The sequence below is a fragment of the Sceloporus undulatus genome, chromosome 2 (assembly GCF_019175285.1).
Source record: "Sceloporus undulatus isolate JIND9_A2432 ecotype Alabama chromosome 2, SceUnd_v1.1, whole genome shotgun sequence".
Taxonomy (NCBI): domain Eukaryota; kingdom Metazoa; phylum Chordata; class Lepidosauria; order Squamata; family Phrynosomatidae; genus Sceloporus; species Sceloporus undulatus.
In genome coordinates this window covers 312,037,964-312,053,148 of record NC_056523.1, presented here as the reverse complement: position 1 = coordinate 312,053,148, position 15,185 = coordinate 312,037,964, and the positions used below count along the sequence as shown (strand labels likewise).

Here is a 15,185-nt window from a genome sequence, read left to right as displayed (position 1 = left end):
CTTCATAAAATTATTTTGCTGAGTTGTCAATGTATTTTTCAGTTTTAATATTTTAGCTTTTCTCATTTCTCCGACCAAACAATCATATTTATCTTTATGCTGAGTTTGATAGTGTCGATGCACATTGTATTCTTTGAACACAGACACTATATTCTGGCATATTAAACACACAGCTCTTTCCTTGTACTGTATGAAAAAGTAATCTTAAGTCCACTGTTCTTTGAATATCCTACACTCCGAGTCAGTTTTTCTCTTTCTTGATATCATTGCTTCCTAGGGATTCCAAATTGGTATTAGTAAAATACCAATATATATACAGCGCTACAAAAACAATATACCAGCAATAAAATTGCCCACACAGAGACATACAGGCTGCACTGCCCACCAATGCAGTCTGATCAGTGTTCATCAATGCAGCCTTGACAGTCTATATCATTTCAGCCTGAGGAAACTCAAGCTGCAGAGGAGAGGACTAGGAGCTCGGAAAATACGGTAGACCTCCTAACTTCAAGAAAAAATAAATCCTAACTTGTTCTTACCTCGGACCTCAGGCAGCAGCAGGCTCTGCACAGGCAAGCTCATGACTCGTCCAAAACTGAGAGGAGGAGTTGACTGGGGCAGGGGGCGAATAAACGCCTGTAGTTTGAAGGCCCCCGGGTCTAAACCATTGGCTTCTTTGTCCACTGTACTGCATTTGCCTTGCCATTCCTCTTCTACTTCAAAAGGAATATGTTCCAAATGAATTTCTGTATGGTTTCCTATCCATTTTTCTCTGCTACATAAGTTGACACAACTTATTTTTTCTCTTTGTTTTCTATTAGGACTTTGTCTAATTCAGGGGTAGGCAACCCTTTTGAGCCGGGGGCCGGGTTGCTGTCCCTCAGACAACTGGGGGGCCGAAGCCAAAAAATAAATAATTAAATAATTTTTAAAAATTAAATAAATAAATAAACATGGACAAATGTAGGACAAAATTTTCAAATGGAGGGCACTTTTAAAATAAAAATGGAGGACACGTGAAAAAAATTGCTGATTTTTAAAAAAATGTTAAGATAAATGCATGTTTCTGAGGCTTTTATAGACAATTGCCCCACCATGCCCCTCGCGCGAGACGCCAAAGGCCCCGGTGGCAATTGGCGGCAGGACCGGGCTGGGGCCGGTCCCAAGGCCTTGCCGGGCCGCATCCGGCCCGCGGGCCGCAGGTTGCCTACCCCTGGTCTAATTGCTTTGTCCCTGAATAGCAAATCCCCAATGTAAGGAACATATGCTAAGTTGTTTCATGATTTCTGATCCATTTCCCAGTGTTTCAATTATAAGGAACATCTATCAATTGTCATTGCATTAATGCTTCATGCAGCAAATGCCACTGAATCATGTCCAGTATCTGCTATGAATTGTAGAAGCCTGCTAACTCAATTGAGTGCTCTGTGCAATGCTGTTACAGGTAATTCCTCTGAACATTGAATTTCCTGCACCCACATCACTGCAGCTCTTGCAAACATAGATGCAGCTACTAATGCTCGGACAGCTGATGATGTGCTTTCCTTAGCGCAGAGTCTGCTCGCCTTTCGTCCCAATTCCTCTAACGTAGTGTCTTCCTCACATGGGGCTATTGCTCCCAAAATCAATGCTGCGATTAGTCCATCTACCAATGGTACCTTTAATATTTCTATATCTTTTTCAAATGTGTATAATTTGTGGCAATGCACCACATATTTCTTGGTTTGTAATGATGAGCTCCATTATGTTTCTATTAATTTTCTAAAAAATTCACAGCATGAGAATCACTTCACCTTGCAATATTTGCATTTACCATTGCAGTCCTTCTGTCTTTCTCCTTACTGTCTTGTCATGGAATATTTTTCCCTCTTTTAAACCTAAAGTTTGCAATACTCTTTTTTAGTAAATTTCTAAATTTATCTGCTGGAAATAACCTTTCAGCTATCATTTCTTATTCTATATCTGATTAATCATACTCCTTGTCGTCTTCCTGTACTAATTCATCTGCTACCATTCGTTAATCTGAATTCCATGCCATTGCTTCCATTTTGCCTTGTATTCTTTATACAGTTTCTTGCCTGGTGTTCATTGCTGTCTGCTTCTGTGTGCTTTTTCTTACTTTCTTTATTCAGTGTTATTTCTGTATTTTTACTCTGCCTTGCATCTCTTTGGGTGTTTTTATTGTTGTTGTGGTGGTGTTTCTTTTGTTATTCTTCCGCCTGTTATCTGACTTAGTTCTGTCAGTATTATATAATAAGTTTGCTAATTCTGATGTCACTGTGTCTCTTATTATATTTTGTATCTAGTAGCATTATCTTTATTCTCATAGTTTCCAACAAATCAGCAGCATCGACTAGTGTTTTGTGAGTTATCCAACTCCTGTCTCACTTGTTGTATGAGACTAACACTAGGTGTATTCTTAATCATGATATATAATCATATTTGACATCAATTCTTCCTGACCTTCATTATCTTGGAAGTCATTGCTGCTATATTCCCGATCCTTAAAGCACTGATTGCAATTGGGAACCTCTACTTGATTGGTATTGCATTTTTCCTTTTTAGTCTTATCTACTTCCCCATTTCCTTCCGTTATTTTACTGCCTGCCACTAATGTCTATTGGAGAAGGGTAGCCTTAGTGTGGTCTGTGGGGCAGGTAAAATTAAACTGGAAGAGAAGGAGAATTGAGTCCAAGCTGAAAATAACAGAATAAAACAAGGACTCCTGCCATGCGGTCAGCACATGTGGTAGAACCCAGCTTGAGTGGATTGTTCCCCCTGACTTCCTGAGAATCAAGGTTTTGAGGCAAAGGATTACAGGTGGGAATCCGTGAGCCTCTTCTAGATACTGTTTGGTGATACAGTACATACTAACAACTCTTGGGTACAGGATCTGAAGTGGCAGAACCACTGAAACAAGGGAGAATTACTGCCAGCCAGAGAAGACAGTACCTAGCTAGATTGCCTACTGGATGAACCTCTATATAAGGCAACTCAGGACACCATTTGAATCTTGGATGAAGATTGAAGGTATTGAAGATAAGCAGTACAGTGGTGCCTCGGGTTACGAAATTAATTCGTTCCGCAGCCGCTTTCGTAACCCGAAAAGCCTTCGCAAGCCGAAAACCCATAGGTGCTAATGGGGAAAAGCCGCAATTTCGTGTGAAATAGCGCCGAAAAGCACCAAAAAAATTTTTCGTAACCCGAAAAAACATTCGTAACCCGGAACAGTTATTTCCTATGGGATTTTTTCGTATCCCGGAAATTTCGTAACCTGGGTATTTCGTATCCCGAGGTACCACTGTAGTCTTAGCCAGAAGATGTCCATCTATGAAAGCAGGCAGACTGAAAATGAAGGTTTTTAAAGCCATGAATTAATAGAATCTGTAGTGGTCCATGCCTTGACAGAACACTTGAAAATACTCTCTTCTCCCAATCAAGACATGTTAAAAAAATGGGATAGGCGGTCAGGGAGGTAATAACAACTTAATAGGCTATTCTGAATTCAATATTCCATTCAGCCACTGTTTAGCATTACAGCAAGCATGAGAAAATACAGCCTGCATGTTGTATGCAGTTCCCCACAACCATTTAAACATTCCCAAAATTTCTCATATATATATATATATATATATATATATATATATATATATATATTATGTCCAAAGATGTTTGCCCCCCCTTTTTTGTTTTTGTTTTTAAGCCAAAAATGGCACCCCATGCCAGTTCATGTTCTGGGTTGTTTCTTTTAAAAGCCTTTCTTAGTCCTAAAACAGCCTGACAGGCAACAACATGGTGAAATTTCAGCCATAATCTTAATTTTTAAAAATGGGGATGTGGTTGTGTGTGTGTGTGGGGGGGAGTTCTCATGGAAAACAAATATGTCCCCACAAAGCCTGGCTATCTCATTATAGTATATCAAATGAAGGGCAGGATGAGAGACTAACAAAAAGTTTCTGTGAGGTGCCTTGTGAAAGTATGGAAAATACTTTCAACTTCCTCAGAGCTAATATTCCATCAGGCTAAAGGGATGGAATTTGTGAGCCATGAAGGTTCTTCATCTGGCCTGTGGAGCTTTCTGGACAAACCAGTCCTGTTCCCACAAGCCCCACCTAGTGTGAAGGGAATTACCATAGCATCTAGTTATCAATCTCTTCTCCACACAGGGCAGAGGGAGGAGGAGAAAAGCAATAATGTTCTCCAACAATTGATCAGTAAAATAAGTCAAGACCAGTAAAATCTTAAAAGCACGTACCCTTTCAGCTACTCCACCTGGTCGCAAATTTGTTATCACAACACGTAAGGGAGTAGCACTAATTTCCAGATCCAGGCCAAATGATTCATTCTCATTCCGAATTAAGGTAATGACTTCAGTGTCTTTCTGCCCAAGAGGACTCTCCTGTGGCTCAGTCTTCTGGATGTGTGGGAGCACCCTTCCACTGGTTCTGCTACAAGCACCATGATCCTCATTCTTCTGCCTTGAGATACCATGATATTCAATGCTCATCAAGCTTTTAACTCGAGTGACTGCTTTGTGTTCCAGTTTAGGGGATCTCTTAGATTCTGCTTGTGCCTCTCGGAAATCCTTCAAGCTCAGGTGACTTGGGTGAACCTCTGGCACATTTGAATAGTCAAATGATTTGACTGGAAGGAAAGGCGAGTCCACTATATGCTCCACAGCACCCTCTGTCAACTCCTTAAAGCTACTTAGAGCTGAATCATTGTGGACATGTGCTGCAAATTCTTTCTCCTGATTTTCATCACTATCTCCTGCTAGAGTAGTTGTAATGGTAACATCACAGCTTGCCTCTGCTTTCTTCTGACCTTTAGACTTCACTCCCTTTTTAAACCGGATACCATCTTGTTTGGCAAAGTCATCCTCCTCACTCACATCACCATCATAGAAAGCAATCCTTCTCTGCCTCTGGACAGTACGTGCACCTTTGGGGCTATCACTGAAAGTAACATGCCGAGTACCAGTCTCCTTTGGCTTGTTGAAAGGGCCAGGTGAGTTGCTTCCACTAGCTGATAAATCACATAGGCTTGATTCTTTGGTAGCTAAGAAAGAAAATATATCATTGTGATTTTATAATGTAAGGACCTGAAATATTGCCTTTGCCCACATATACCCCTAATTTTTAGATTTTGTCAAAAGATCCTACTCCAAATATTCTTTACAAATGATATGAGGTGGATGACTACTCAGGGAGAGGGGAGAGGACCTTCTCAGTGGGTGCACCTTGGTTATGGAACAGCCTCCCCAAAGTGGTTCATCTACTATAGTTTTCACTCAGATCTTTTAAACAATTGAAGTTTTTACAGTTGCAGATTCTGATTTAATTGTGCTTTATTGCATAAAACTTGTATGAATTGCTTTATATTTTCCTCTACCAGGAAGAACAGTTTCTCCTGTTTGGAGATTATATTTTAAGACTATATTTTAGTTACATTTTCAAGCTGCCCAGAAAACATCTGTTACTAGACAGCCATATAAATTTAGCAAAATAAACACACAAACAAATAAACTAAACAACATACAGAATCCTTGTTCAAGGCTCCACATAAAGGGGAGTAAAGAAGAAGCTGCCATATTCTTTTCAATTTCTTTACACTGTTATTACCACAGCTTACTTGGAATACCAGGAGAAAGAATACTCTCGTCCAGGAAGCTGCTTCCATCCTTTGGACAAAGTAGCTCCTCATCACCAGAGCCTGTTATAGCTGTTTCTGAAAGTGGCAATGGGCTTGCACCGTCCTGTAAGGAGTACTGACAATGTTCTGTTTCAGAGTTGCTGGACCCCATCTGAAATAAATCGATAGGGGAAAAGTCAATATAGGAAGTTGCAGCAATGATTCCTTAGGATAAGAAAACAGTAATTTTTCCGGTTGCTGCCCTCACCTTTACACAGATGGTGTTCCTTTTTCCAATTTCTAACAGTCTTTACTACCACCATTTTATAGATTCATTTCATAAATTATTCTACAGTCACTAGTGCTAGTGAATTTGTAATCAGATTGGAGGAGGGGTGGTAGCATATGCTAACTTATGTGCATAAAACAAATAAAAGGCTGGAAACCAAAATAGAAAGTGAATGAATTTCTTCCTCAATATGCAAAAGGTAGTGCTGGCCCAAGTATTAGGCAGATGAATTTGGATGACACACACACACACACACACACACACACAACCCCAGCAATTGGACAGCTGTTTAATTTGTTATGACTGTATTATTAACTGATGAATAGGGTGGAGTTTTCTTCTTCATATGGCGGAAAACCGTGCTTGGTTTTATGTCCTGTGTACCCTGACATGAGTGGATGAGAGGAAATAATTCAAGGCCTTTAACATTAAAAAATGTAAAAATAGAGCTGGCTGTATCACTTGTTAGAGTGAAGCAGCTATCTCAGACAGCAGGTTTGGGGAGTCATGGAAAGATATCAAATTGTTAATTACTTAATTTCTTATAATATCTTTACTGCTCTGAAGGTGAGGACACGATTCTGCAATTGCCACTGGTCTGGGTGAGAGTTGAAGTCCAAAGAAGTAATTTCTTAGCTCTTGGTTTTGTGCTATGAGAAGGAGTTAATTTTGCTGTTCTCTTCATGGACTCATATCTTCTGCTTTCAGTGTTTATCACTCAATTCCTGTGGATGAACTTTACTAGATGCACCTGTGCTGAAGCACCAGCCTTTCTCTATACAGTGCGCCCTTGGCTTATGCGGGGGATCCGTTCTGGACCCCCCCCCCCGGGTAAGCCAAATACCGTGCATGCTCAAGCCCTGCTCAAGTGAATGAGGCTTGTGCATGCGGTGGTGCACCCCCATTCATCCCAATGGGATGCGTCGCACCTTGTGCCCTGCGCATATGCTCAAAGCTGCGTATAGCATGCCTGCGTATAACACGGGCACACTACTGCTTCATACCACCTAAGCAGTCTGTAAGCGGTTTACAACTGTAAGCCGTAATTTCTGTACTGAGTCGCCAGAAGTCAGTAATGAGATGAAGGCGCACATCACCACCACAACGCATTCAGTTTCTCCTCAGGCTCTGGCTTCAATGCAACACTCCCATCCCTATATCATTCCAATATATCTATATTTCTCCCCAGACTATCCTCCCAAAGGCAAAGGGACCTTGCAGCACCTTTGAGACTAACGGAAAGAAAGGAGTTCATAGCATAAGCTTTGCTAGGCTTTAGCCCACATGCCTCTGAGGAAGTGGGCTCAAGTCTAGGAAAGCACAGGCTACCGACTTCTCCCGTTCAGTCAAGTCTCAAAGGTGCCGCAAGATCCCTTTGCAGATTGTATTTTCCAGACTGACAGAGCCCCACCCCAATACACTTCTCCCTCCACATTGGCCGGCGTTAGGGGCACAGGACCCTCAGGAATATGGAAAGACCGGCAAATAACAAAGACACTATGTTTTTACCTAACAGAACACCTCTCTAGGCATCTCTAGGTCCTCCAGTTCAACTCTGTGGTCAACATCTGCCAGACACTGACCATAGAGTTGCGCTGGAGGAGCTACAAAGGCCTAGAGAAGAGTTCTCTCTAGGAATCTCTGGGGTCATTTAGTATGGCTTTTGGTTAAAGCTGGCCATAGAACTGCGCTAGAGGAGCTACAAATGCCTAGCAAAGTGTCTATGCACAACGTATGTCCATGGGTAATGTAATCACATGACCCACAACTTGGCTTCCGTAACCTTCAACTGAATGTAGATATTCTATATTAGACAAAAATGTCCAACCACTTCCATAAGGGATCATAGTTGTGCATTAATTGTTGCATGGTCCCTTGACGCTTATGATGATGGTGATGATTCTTCACTGTCCTGGGGCGCCCTCTGGTGGCAGAGAGGGAGCGTTGCTGGCCAGTCTCAGCCTCCAAGGTGAAAAATAGAATTAATGGCTGTATATAAACTAAATCATTTTTTTAATTTTAAAAAATTAATTTAATTAAATAAACTACATAACTTGATAAATTGATTTTTTCTTCATTTTCTCTGTTTTTCTCTATCTATGCTTTTAGAAGGATGTATTTTAAAATTAACTAATAATTTTAATAATTAAATAATATATATATTTATTGTAATAAATGTAATTATTACAATTAAATATATTTTATTATTATTTAGATTTATATTGTATTTACTTTTATGTTAAGATTATTACAATTTCTTACATTTAAATAATTATTACAATAAATATTACAATTAAATAATTAAATAATTGTAATAATTAAATAACATATATTTATTGTAATAATTGTAATTATTGCAATTAAATATGTTTTATTATTATTTATATTTATAATATATTTATTTTTATATTTATTACAATTTATTAAAATTAAATAATTAAAAATTGTAATAACTAAACCAAAATCTATTTAATAATAATATTAATTAAATAATTTCTAATTAACAAATTGTAAGCCGCTCCGATAACTTTTTATAATAATAAATAATAAATAAATAATACTCAATATTCAATAATTGACCAGAAACAATTTATTTTGTCCATCCCAGATTTTTTTTTTTTTTTCATTTTCTGTCTCTTAGAATTGTTCCTAACTGTTCCTGGCAGACTCTGGTTTCTACAGAACCCAGGGCTATCTGAACTGTATCTTATATTTTGCAATCGGATATGCGGATCCATACTGAAGCTGGGGTAAAGATCTTGCCACAGATGGTGCATCACAAATTGACTATCTTTTCTAATGTCTCATCATAGTAGTTGCACCTTGCCTGAAGTTCTTGGAATTTGGCCCTCAGGGCCTGGATGTGTTGGGAAGTTGAAAGTACACCCCCGAATGATTTTGCCCATCTGGCTGGGAAGGCTCTCTCCGCTTGATTGCACCTGAATGAAATTTGTTCTATTTGTTCTATTTTATCTTTTTTTGCCTTTTCCAGGCAGTGAATGGCCTTCTCCAGCTCCTGGATCAGTGTGTCAGGTGAAGGAGCAAGATGGATTTTTGGGTCTTCGTGGTTTTTTGAGGGCTGTCGTACCCCCTTTGATGTTTTAAGGTCTGATGACAGACTCTCAGTCTGTAGAAGCTGGTGGGTGAGTGGGACAGCCACTTTCTTCACCTGGCTGGCCTTTGTGGATGTCGTTAGCTGGGGAAACCCAGGCTCTTCCAGTACAGCCAACAGCTCTTCCATGTCTCTGTCAAAGGCAGCATCCAAGACCTGCCTCTGCTGCTCCTCCTCCTCCTCCTCCTTCCTTCTCTCTTCCGCCTGTTTCCATTTCAAGAGCTCCACGAAGGCGTATCTGGGAAGAGGACAATAAGGTTCTGGAAGGCGGGCCCTTTCTTTACCTATAGCAGTAAGAAGCTCTACTTTCTCTCTCCACAGGCCTTTTATTAAGTCCTCCAAGATCTTTCGTTCGTGTAATCTTCGCCTTGGCCTGTTACAGACAGTCAAAATAAAGCTGCTTCGAGTCACAGTGGAGGTATGGTGTTTCAATGATGCACACCAAAGCCACGCTCCAGTTCTTAGGGCTGGGAAAAGGGCTGCCTGGCAAGGAGCTCCAGCCAGCTCCTTCCTACAGGGCCTGGTGCTCGCTCCAGTGTCTAACTGGCTCCCTCCAAGCTGCGACAGTGCGCAGGCAGATGCCATTGTTATGCAGCGCCTGCAGCTCAGTGTTGCCAACAAGCCTTGAAGATAATTTCCCAAAACATTTGTCCAGAACACACGGAATTCCCCCACATCACACGGAATATTCAGTCAAAATCCCCATAAAATTCCCATAATGTTAAAATGGCGGATCTTTTGCAAATAAACGTAACCCTGATTGAATAAAAATAATTGTAACTTATTTCAACTCTCAAAATTACCATTACAACCAAACAAAGAATCTTTCAGTCCTTTTAAGATATTTATTTTGACATGAAAGGGGTCCAGGAAGCTTTGTGCTAAATAGAAATGTGTTAGGCTGCAACCGCACTGCAGAAATAAATCCAGTTTGACTGACACCCTTTTAATTGCCGTGACTCAGTGCTATGGGATCCTGGGAATTCTAGTTTTCGGAGACATTTAACCTTCTCTCTCAGCAAACTCTGGTGTGACAACAAACTACAATTCCCATGATTTCATAGCAATGGGCCATGGCAGTTAAAACGGTATGAAACTGGATTGCCTAAACAGTATAATGATCTGCTACAGTTCACCTTCAAAACAAGATTACATTATTGTTGAATTCTAATTCTAATTGTTTTACCTGACTCACTGGCTCCAAGAAGCGCTTCATTGTCCAGCTCAAGGGCAGGGAAGCTTCTGTCTGTTTAGATTTCACCGAAGGGGATGGACTTTTTGGAAGATTTCCTGTTAAATATTAATTGAGTTAGACAGTGAGGATTTTGAATTGCAAAATAGCATACACGTAAGCTATAATACCATCCCTATTGGTGGTGCAAATGTGGGATACAATTTTTATTTTATTTTTTATTTGCTAATAAATAATAATAAATAAAATAATAAAACTTTAATTTATATCCCGCTTTTTGTTTCCACACTCAAAGCAGCATACAACCTTTAAGAAATACAATATATACAACCCCCCCTTAAAAAAGGATTAAACAATTCCATCCATTAAAATTGCAGACGATAAAAATCTAAAAATAACGCTACAATAATAAAATAACGGTGGGCAGAGTCTTTGCTTGTATATGACTGTGGGGGGGAGCGTTACATGGCCGGGATTGTTAGGGAGTGGAAAGACGTGCTGTGTCCACCACGACCACCTACAGAGTTGAACCATGTTGACAGGACATCAGGGAGAAGGAATCTGAAGAGATGTCTACAAATGTATTCAGGCCAAGAAGGAAAATATTCCTTCACCACTGCAAAAGGCCTTAAACTCCCGGCTTGAGAAATAACAACAAGAGCACTTCAAGCCTTCTCTCTACACAAGGGCTTTAATAAATAAGTTACTTTAATCAGTGTTTCATCGGCTGTTTCAAAGGAGCTGGGAAAGGGAAAATGCAACAAGATTCTGCAAGCCAACCAGGTCATGCTGCAAATCACCTATATCAGAACAAACAATGGTAGATGGAGGTCCTATAGAGCTATTAGACTTTCTCTGAGCCATCTTCTACATATACACCCCTATAGCGTTATTATTATTATTATTATTATTATTATTATTATTATTATTATTAGCTTGCTGTGGACTGGATTCCCAGTATATCTGCACATAAGAGAATTGTGCTAACATTTGAACAGTCTACAATTCCTCTTATGTCTGTTGAACCAGAGAGATCAGCAAGCTAGAGGGTCTTGATTGAAGATTTAAATTCACATCTTTCTGCCCTTTACTGGAAGCCACTGAGGCAGCGGATGATGCTTGGGACACAAATGAGTCTTGAGATAATGCCTGTGGAGGTGGGAAATGCTGCTAAGAATATGCAGACTACTGCTGTGACTCAGGGCAGGATGCCAACTGCTGAGAAAGCGCTGAAGTAGCAGACTGCTGAGCTTGCTGCTGCTGGTGGTAGGGTGACTATGACTGCTGCTGAGAGTAGGGAAGCTGACTCTGTGGATGCTGTTGATGGGCAGTGGTTGGCTGCTGAGGATAGAGGTGGAGACTGCTGATGTGGTGGCTCCGACTGCTGCTGAGACTAGAGGGGCTGGGATGACTGAAGCTATGGGGGCTAAGACTGAGTTTGTTGTTGCTGATGAGGCTGAACATGTGGGGTCTGAAATGGTGTTTGCTGGGCAAAGGAAAGTGATGGCAGCGGCTGCTACTGCTGCTGTGTATGAGGACTCTGCTGGTTGTAATTGGGAGTCTGGCTCTGTTGCCCATATCCACTAGGGCCTTGCTGTCCATACGGAGGAATCTGAGGAATAAGAGACACCATCCATTGTAGCTTGCATCCTGCTTAGACTTCCCATTGGATATCCCTGGGGAGTCTGAGGCCCGTATGGTTGTCCTGGAAATCCATGACCATGCGGTTGCCCTAACTGAGGTCCCTGCTGTTGTGTGTATAGGTTGTTTCTTTCATATGGCAGAGGCCTTATCTTCCCTATCTGATCCATAGGGCTGGATGGCTCCAAATACACTTGCATAGGACTGCACTTTCAAGTCTTCTGAAATTTTGTGCTATAAATATGGTATCTACATCCTCTTTGCAGTCAACCAGATCTTCTTGCATTTCCCCTTTTCAGTGTTAATGGGAAGGATGCAAGTTGTGGACTCCTCTTCTGTTGATGAAAATGAAGGGTTTCTCTCCTGTGTGGGCTCTCTGAAGAGTGACAAGGACTGACTTTTGAGTAAAACATTTCCCACAAGGCTGACATTTGTATGATTTGACTCTGTGGACTTTCTGATGCAATACAAGGTATGACTTCTGTGCAAAGCATTTTCCACAGTTCTGGCATTTAAACGGTTTGTCTCTTGTGTGGACTGCCTGATGACTCACAAGGTGTGACTTCTGTGCAAAGCATTTTCATAACCTTGTCCTCGAATATTCTCAACTAATAATGACATACTATTTAAATGTTCAAGAACTTTCTCAGTCATTGATGCACCAGTACTTTCTTTTTTTATACTTTTTTATTATTATAAACACGTAATATACATATTAGACATATATGTATACATACAACAAAAAAATTAACGTAACATTGCTTATCAACAAAATTAACACACGGTTATCCTATACTGTACACGGTAAGATAACACTGTCACTTCTGTTATCTTCCTTGATTGGGCCTTGCTCACCATCCCATATAGTAACTGTAACTTAATTTAGTTATTCCTTTTTATCTCGACAAAAGGGGAGACAGCTACTTTTCTGTAGCTGACTTAGTTCCATAATTTGTTCACTTTTTCCCATTTTCTTTGAAATTTTTGTTCTGTTTGCCATTAGTTGCCATAGTTATCTTATCCATCACCATTAATTCGTTCACCTTGATTACCCATACTTCCTGTAAATTTTGATTTCCCCCTTTCCAATATTTTGCAAAGACTAAACAGGAAGCAGTTATTAAGTATAAGACCACTTCTATCTCTTCATGGCATAATTTTCCTCTGAAATCTTCTGTGATATTTAACAGATATAGTTGGGGTTTCATTTCTGTATTAAATTGAAAAATATTTTCAATTTTTCTATGTATCTCTTCCCAAAAACTTTTCGCCTCTTTGCAAACCCACCACATATGATATAGGGAAGCGTTGTTTTCTTCACATTTCCAACATCTACTATCATTTATATTTTTTATTTTGGCTAATTTCAACAGGGACATATGCCATCTATATAGAAATTTATAGTAGTTTTTTAATTAGGTTGGCACTTTTAGTAAACTTTAAGGTTTTTTTCCATACTCTCTCCCAACTATTCAATAATATTGGTTCTTTAATATCCTGCATCAATTTAATCATGCTCTTTTTTACAATTTATTCCTTTAATTCGATGTCCAACAATATTCTGTATATCTTTGTTATCATATGTTTTTCCCCAATTGAGTGTGTTTTATCCAAGATGTTTGATTCTAACCCAATTCCAATATCATTACTGTCCTTTACAAATCTTCCTTTTAACTTAAGGTATGAAAGTCAATGCATTTCTATACCTTCTTTTTTAAGCTGCTCAATTGTTTTTATCTGCTGTACATTTTTTGTTTTTAATTAATATTATTATTAGCTTTATTTATAAAACGCCGTTAATAGCTATACAAAACCAAGTAAAATCAGGAATATATAAAAAGCTTGCCTATGGCATACAATCTAGAAGTTAAAACAACAAATTAAAAACATCATAAGAAAACAAGTTAAAACAACAAATATCCAATATTAAGCATCAAAACAACCAGGTCACAATCACAGACTCCCAGGGAACGCTTCCCTAAACAATATGGTCTTTAACTCGGTTTTAAAGCTAGTTAGAGATGTGTTGAGTCATGCTTGTAAGGGGAGAAGGTTCCAGGAGTGAGGGGCAGCAAGCGAAAAGGGAAGAATCTGGAACAGGGCCGTGGAGATCCTGGGTTGGGACAGGAGACCTTGGCTACCAGAACGGAGCAAACGAGTGGGAATGTAGGGAGAAAGAAGTTCAGAGAGATAGGGAGGGGCCAGCCCATGCAGGGCTTTAAAAGTGAGCAGGAGAAGCTTGTACTGAATGCGGAAGGGAAAGGGGAGCCAGTGAAGGGATGACAATAGGGGGGCGACATGGTCATACCGGCGAGTGAGTGAGATAATACGAACAGCTGAGTGCTGAACAGACATCACTGGGTGGAGGTGAGAGAGAAGAAGCCCTGCCAAGAGACGGTTGGAGTAGTCAAGTCGCGAGACCACTAGGGCATGGACCAAAGTCTTTGCAGTAGAAGCAGAGAGATATGGACGGATTTTGGAAATATTATAGAGAAAAAATCTACAGACCTTGGCTGTGGCCTGGATCTGAGGGATAAATGACAGAGAGGAGTCGAAAATGAAACCAAGACTGCAGGCTTCCTGAACCGGCTGAATAGAGATGTTGTTGACAGAGATAGAAAAGGAATATTGAAGGGTGGGCTTAGGAGAGAAAACAAGAAGCTCCGTCTTGGACATGTTGAGCTTCAAGCGCCGATGGCACATCCAGTGGGAAACAGCTGTCTGACAAGGTGAAACTTGCTGCTCAAGCCCTGGTGAAAGAACAGGGGTGGAGAGATACAACTGGGTATCAATGGCGTACAGATGATAAGAGAAACCGAAAGAGCTGATAAGTTTACCAAGAGACAGTGTGTACAGAGAGAACAAGAGGGGACCCAAAACAGAACCCTGAGGACCTCCAACAGATAGGGGAACAGAGGACGAAGTCTGGCCACCCGAGACCACTGCAAAAGATCTATCTGACAGGTAAGATTTAAACCAATCGAGAACGGAGCCCGAGAAGCCAAGGTCAGAAAGTAAGTCAACTAAAAGACAGTGGTCCATGATGTGGAAGGCCGCAGACAGATCAAGGAAGACAAGGATAGAGTAAAGGCCATTTGCCTTGGCCCGCAGGATATCATTCGAGATCTTGGTGAGGGCCGTCTCTGTGGACTGTCGTGGGCAGAAACCAGACTGGAAAGGGTACAAAATGGAGTTGGTTTTGAGAAACTCGAGACAGCGAGAGTAGACGACTCGTTCTAGAACCTTAGAAAGAAAAGGAAGAAGAGAAATTGGGCGATAGCTAGACAAGGTAGAAGGGTTGGGAGAGGGTTTTTTCAGAA

General features: G+C 40.4%; 1 protein-coding gene across 1 annotated transcript in view; it reads right to left on the bottom strand.

Annotated features, from left to right (window-relative positions):
• The window catches only part of PDZD2 (PDZ domain containing 2), a 403,520-nt gene that overhangs the window by 67,473 nt on the left and 320,862 nt on the right, over positions 1–15,185 (bottom strand). The window contains exons 14-16 of the mRNA XM_042447846.1: positions 10,219–10,322; positions 5,632–5,803; positions 4,256–5,058 (exon numbers count right to left, since the gene is read on the bottom strand). Coding sequence (XP_042303780.1) covers positions 4,256–5,058; positions 5,632–5,803; positions 10,219–10,322 — 1,079 coding nt within the window. The remainder of the gene's footprint in view (positions 1–4,255; positions 5,059–5,631; positions 5,804–10,218; positions 10,323–15,185) is intronic.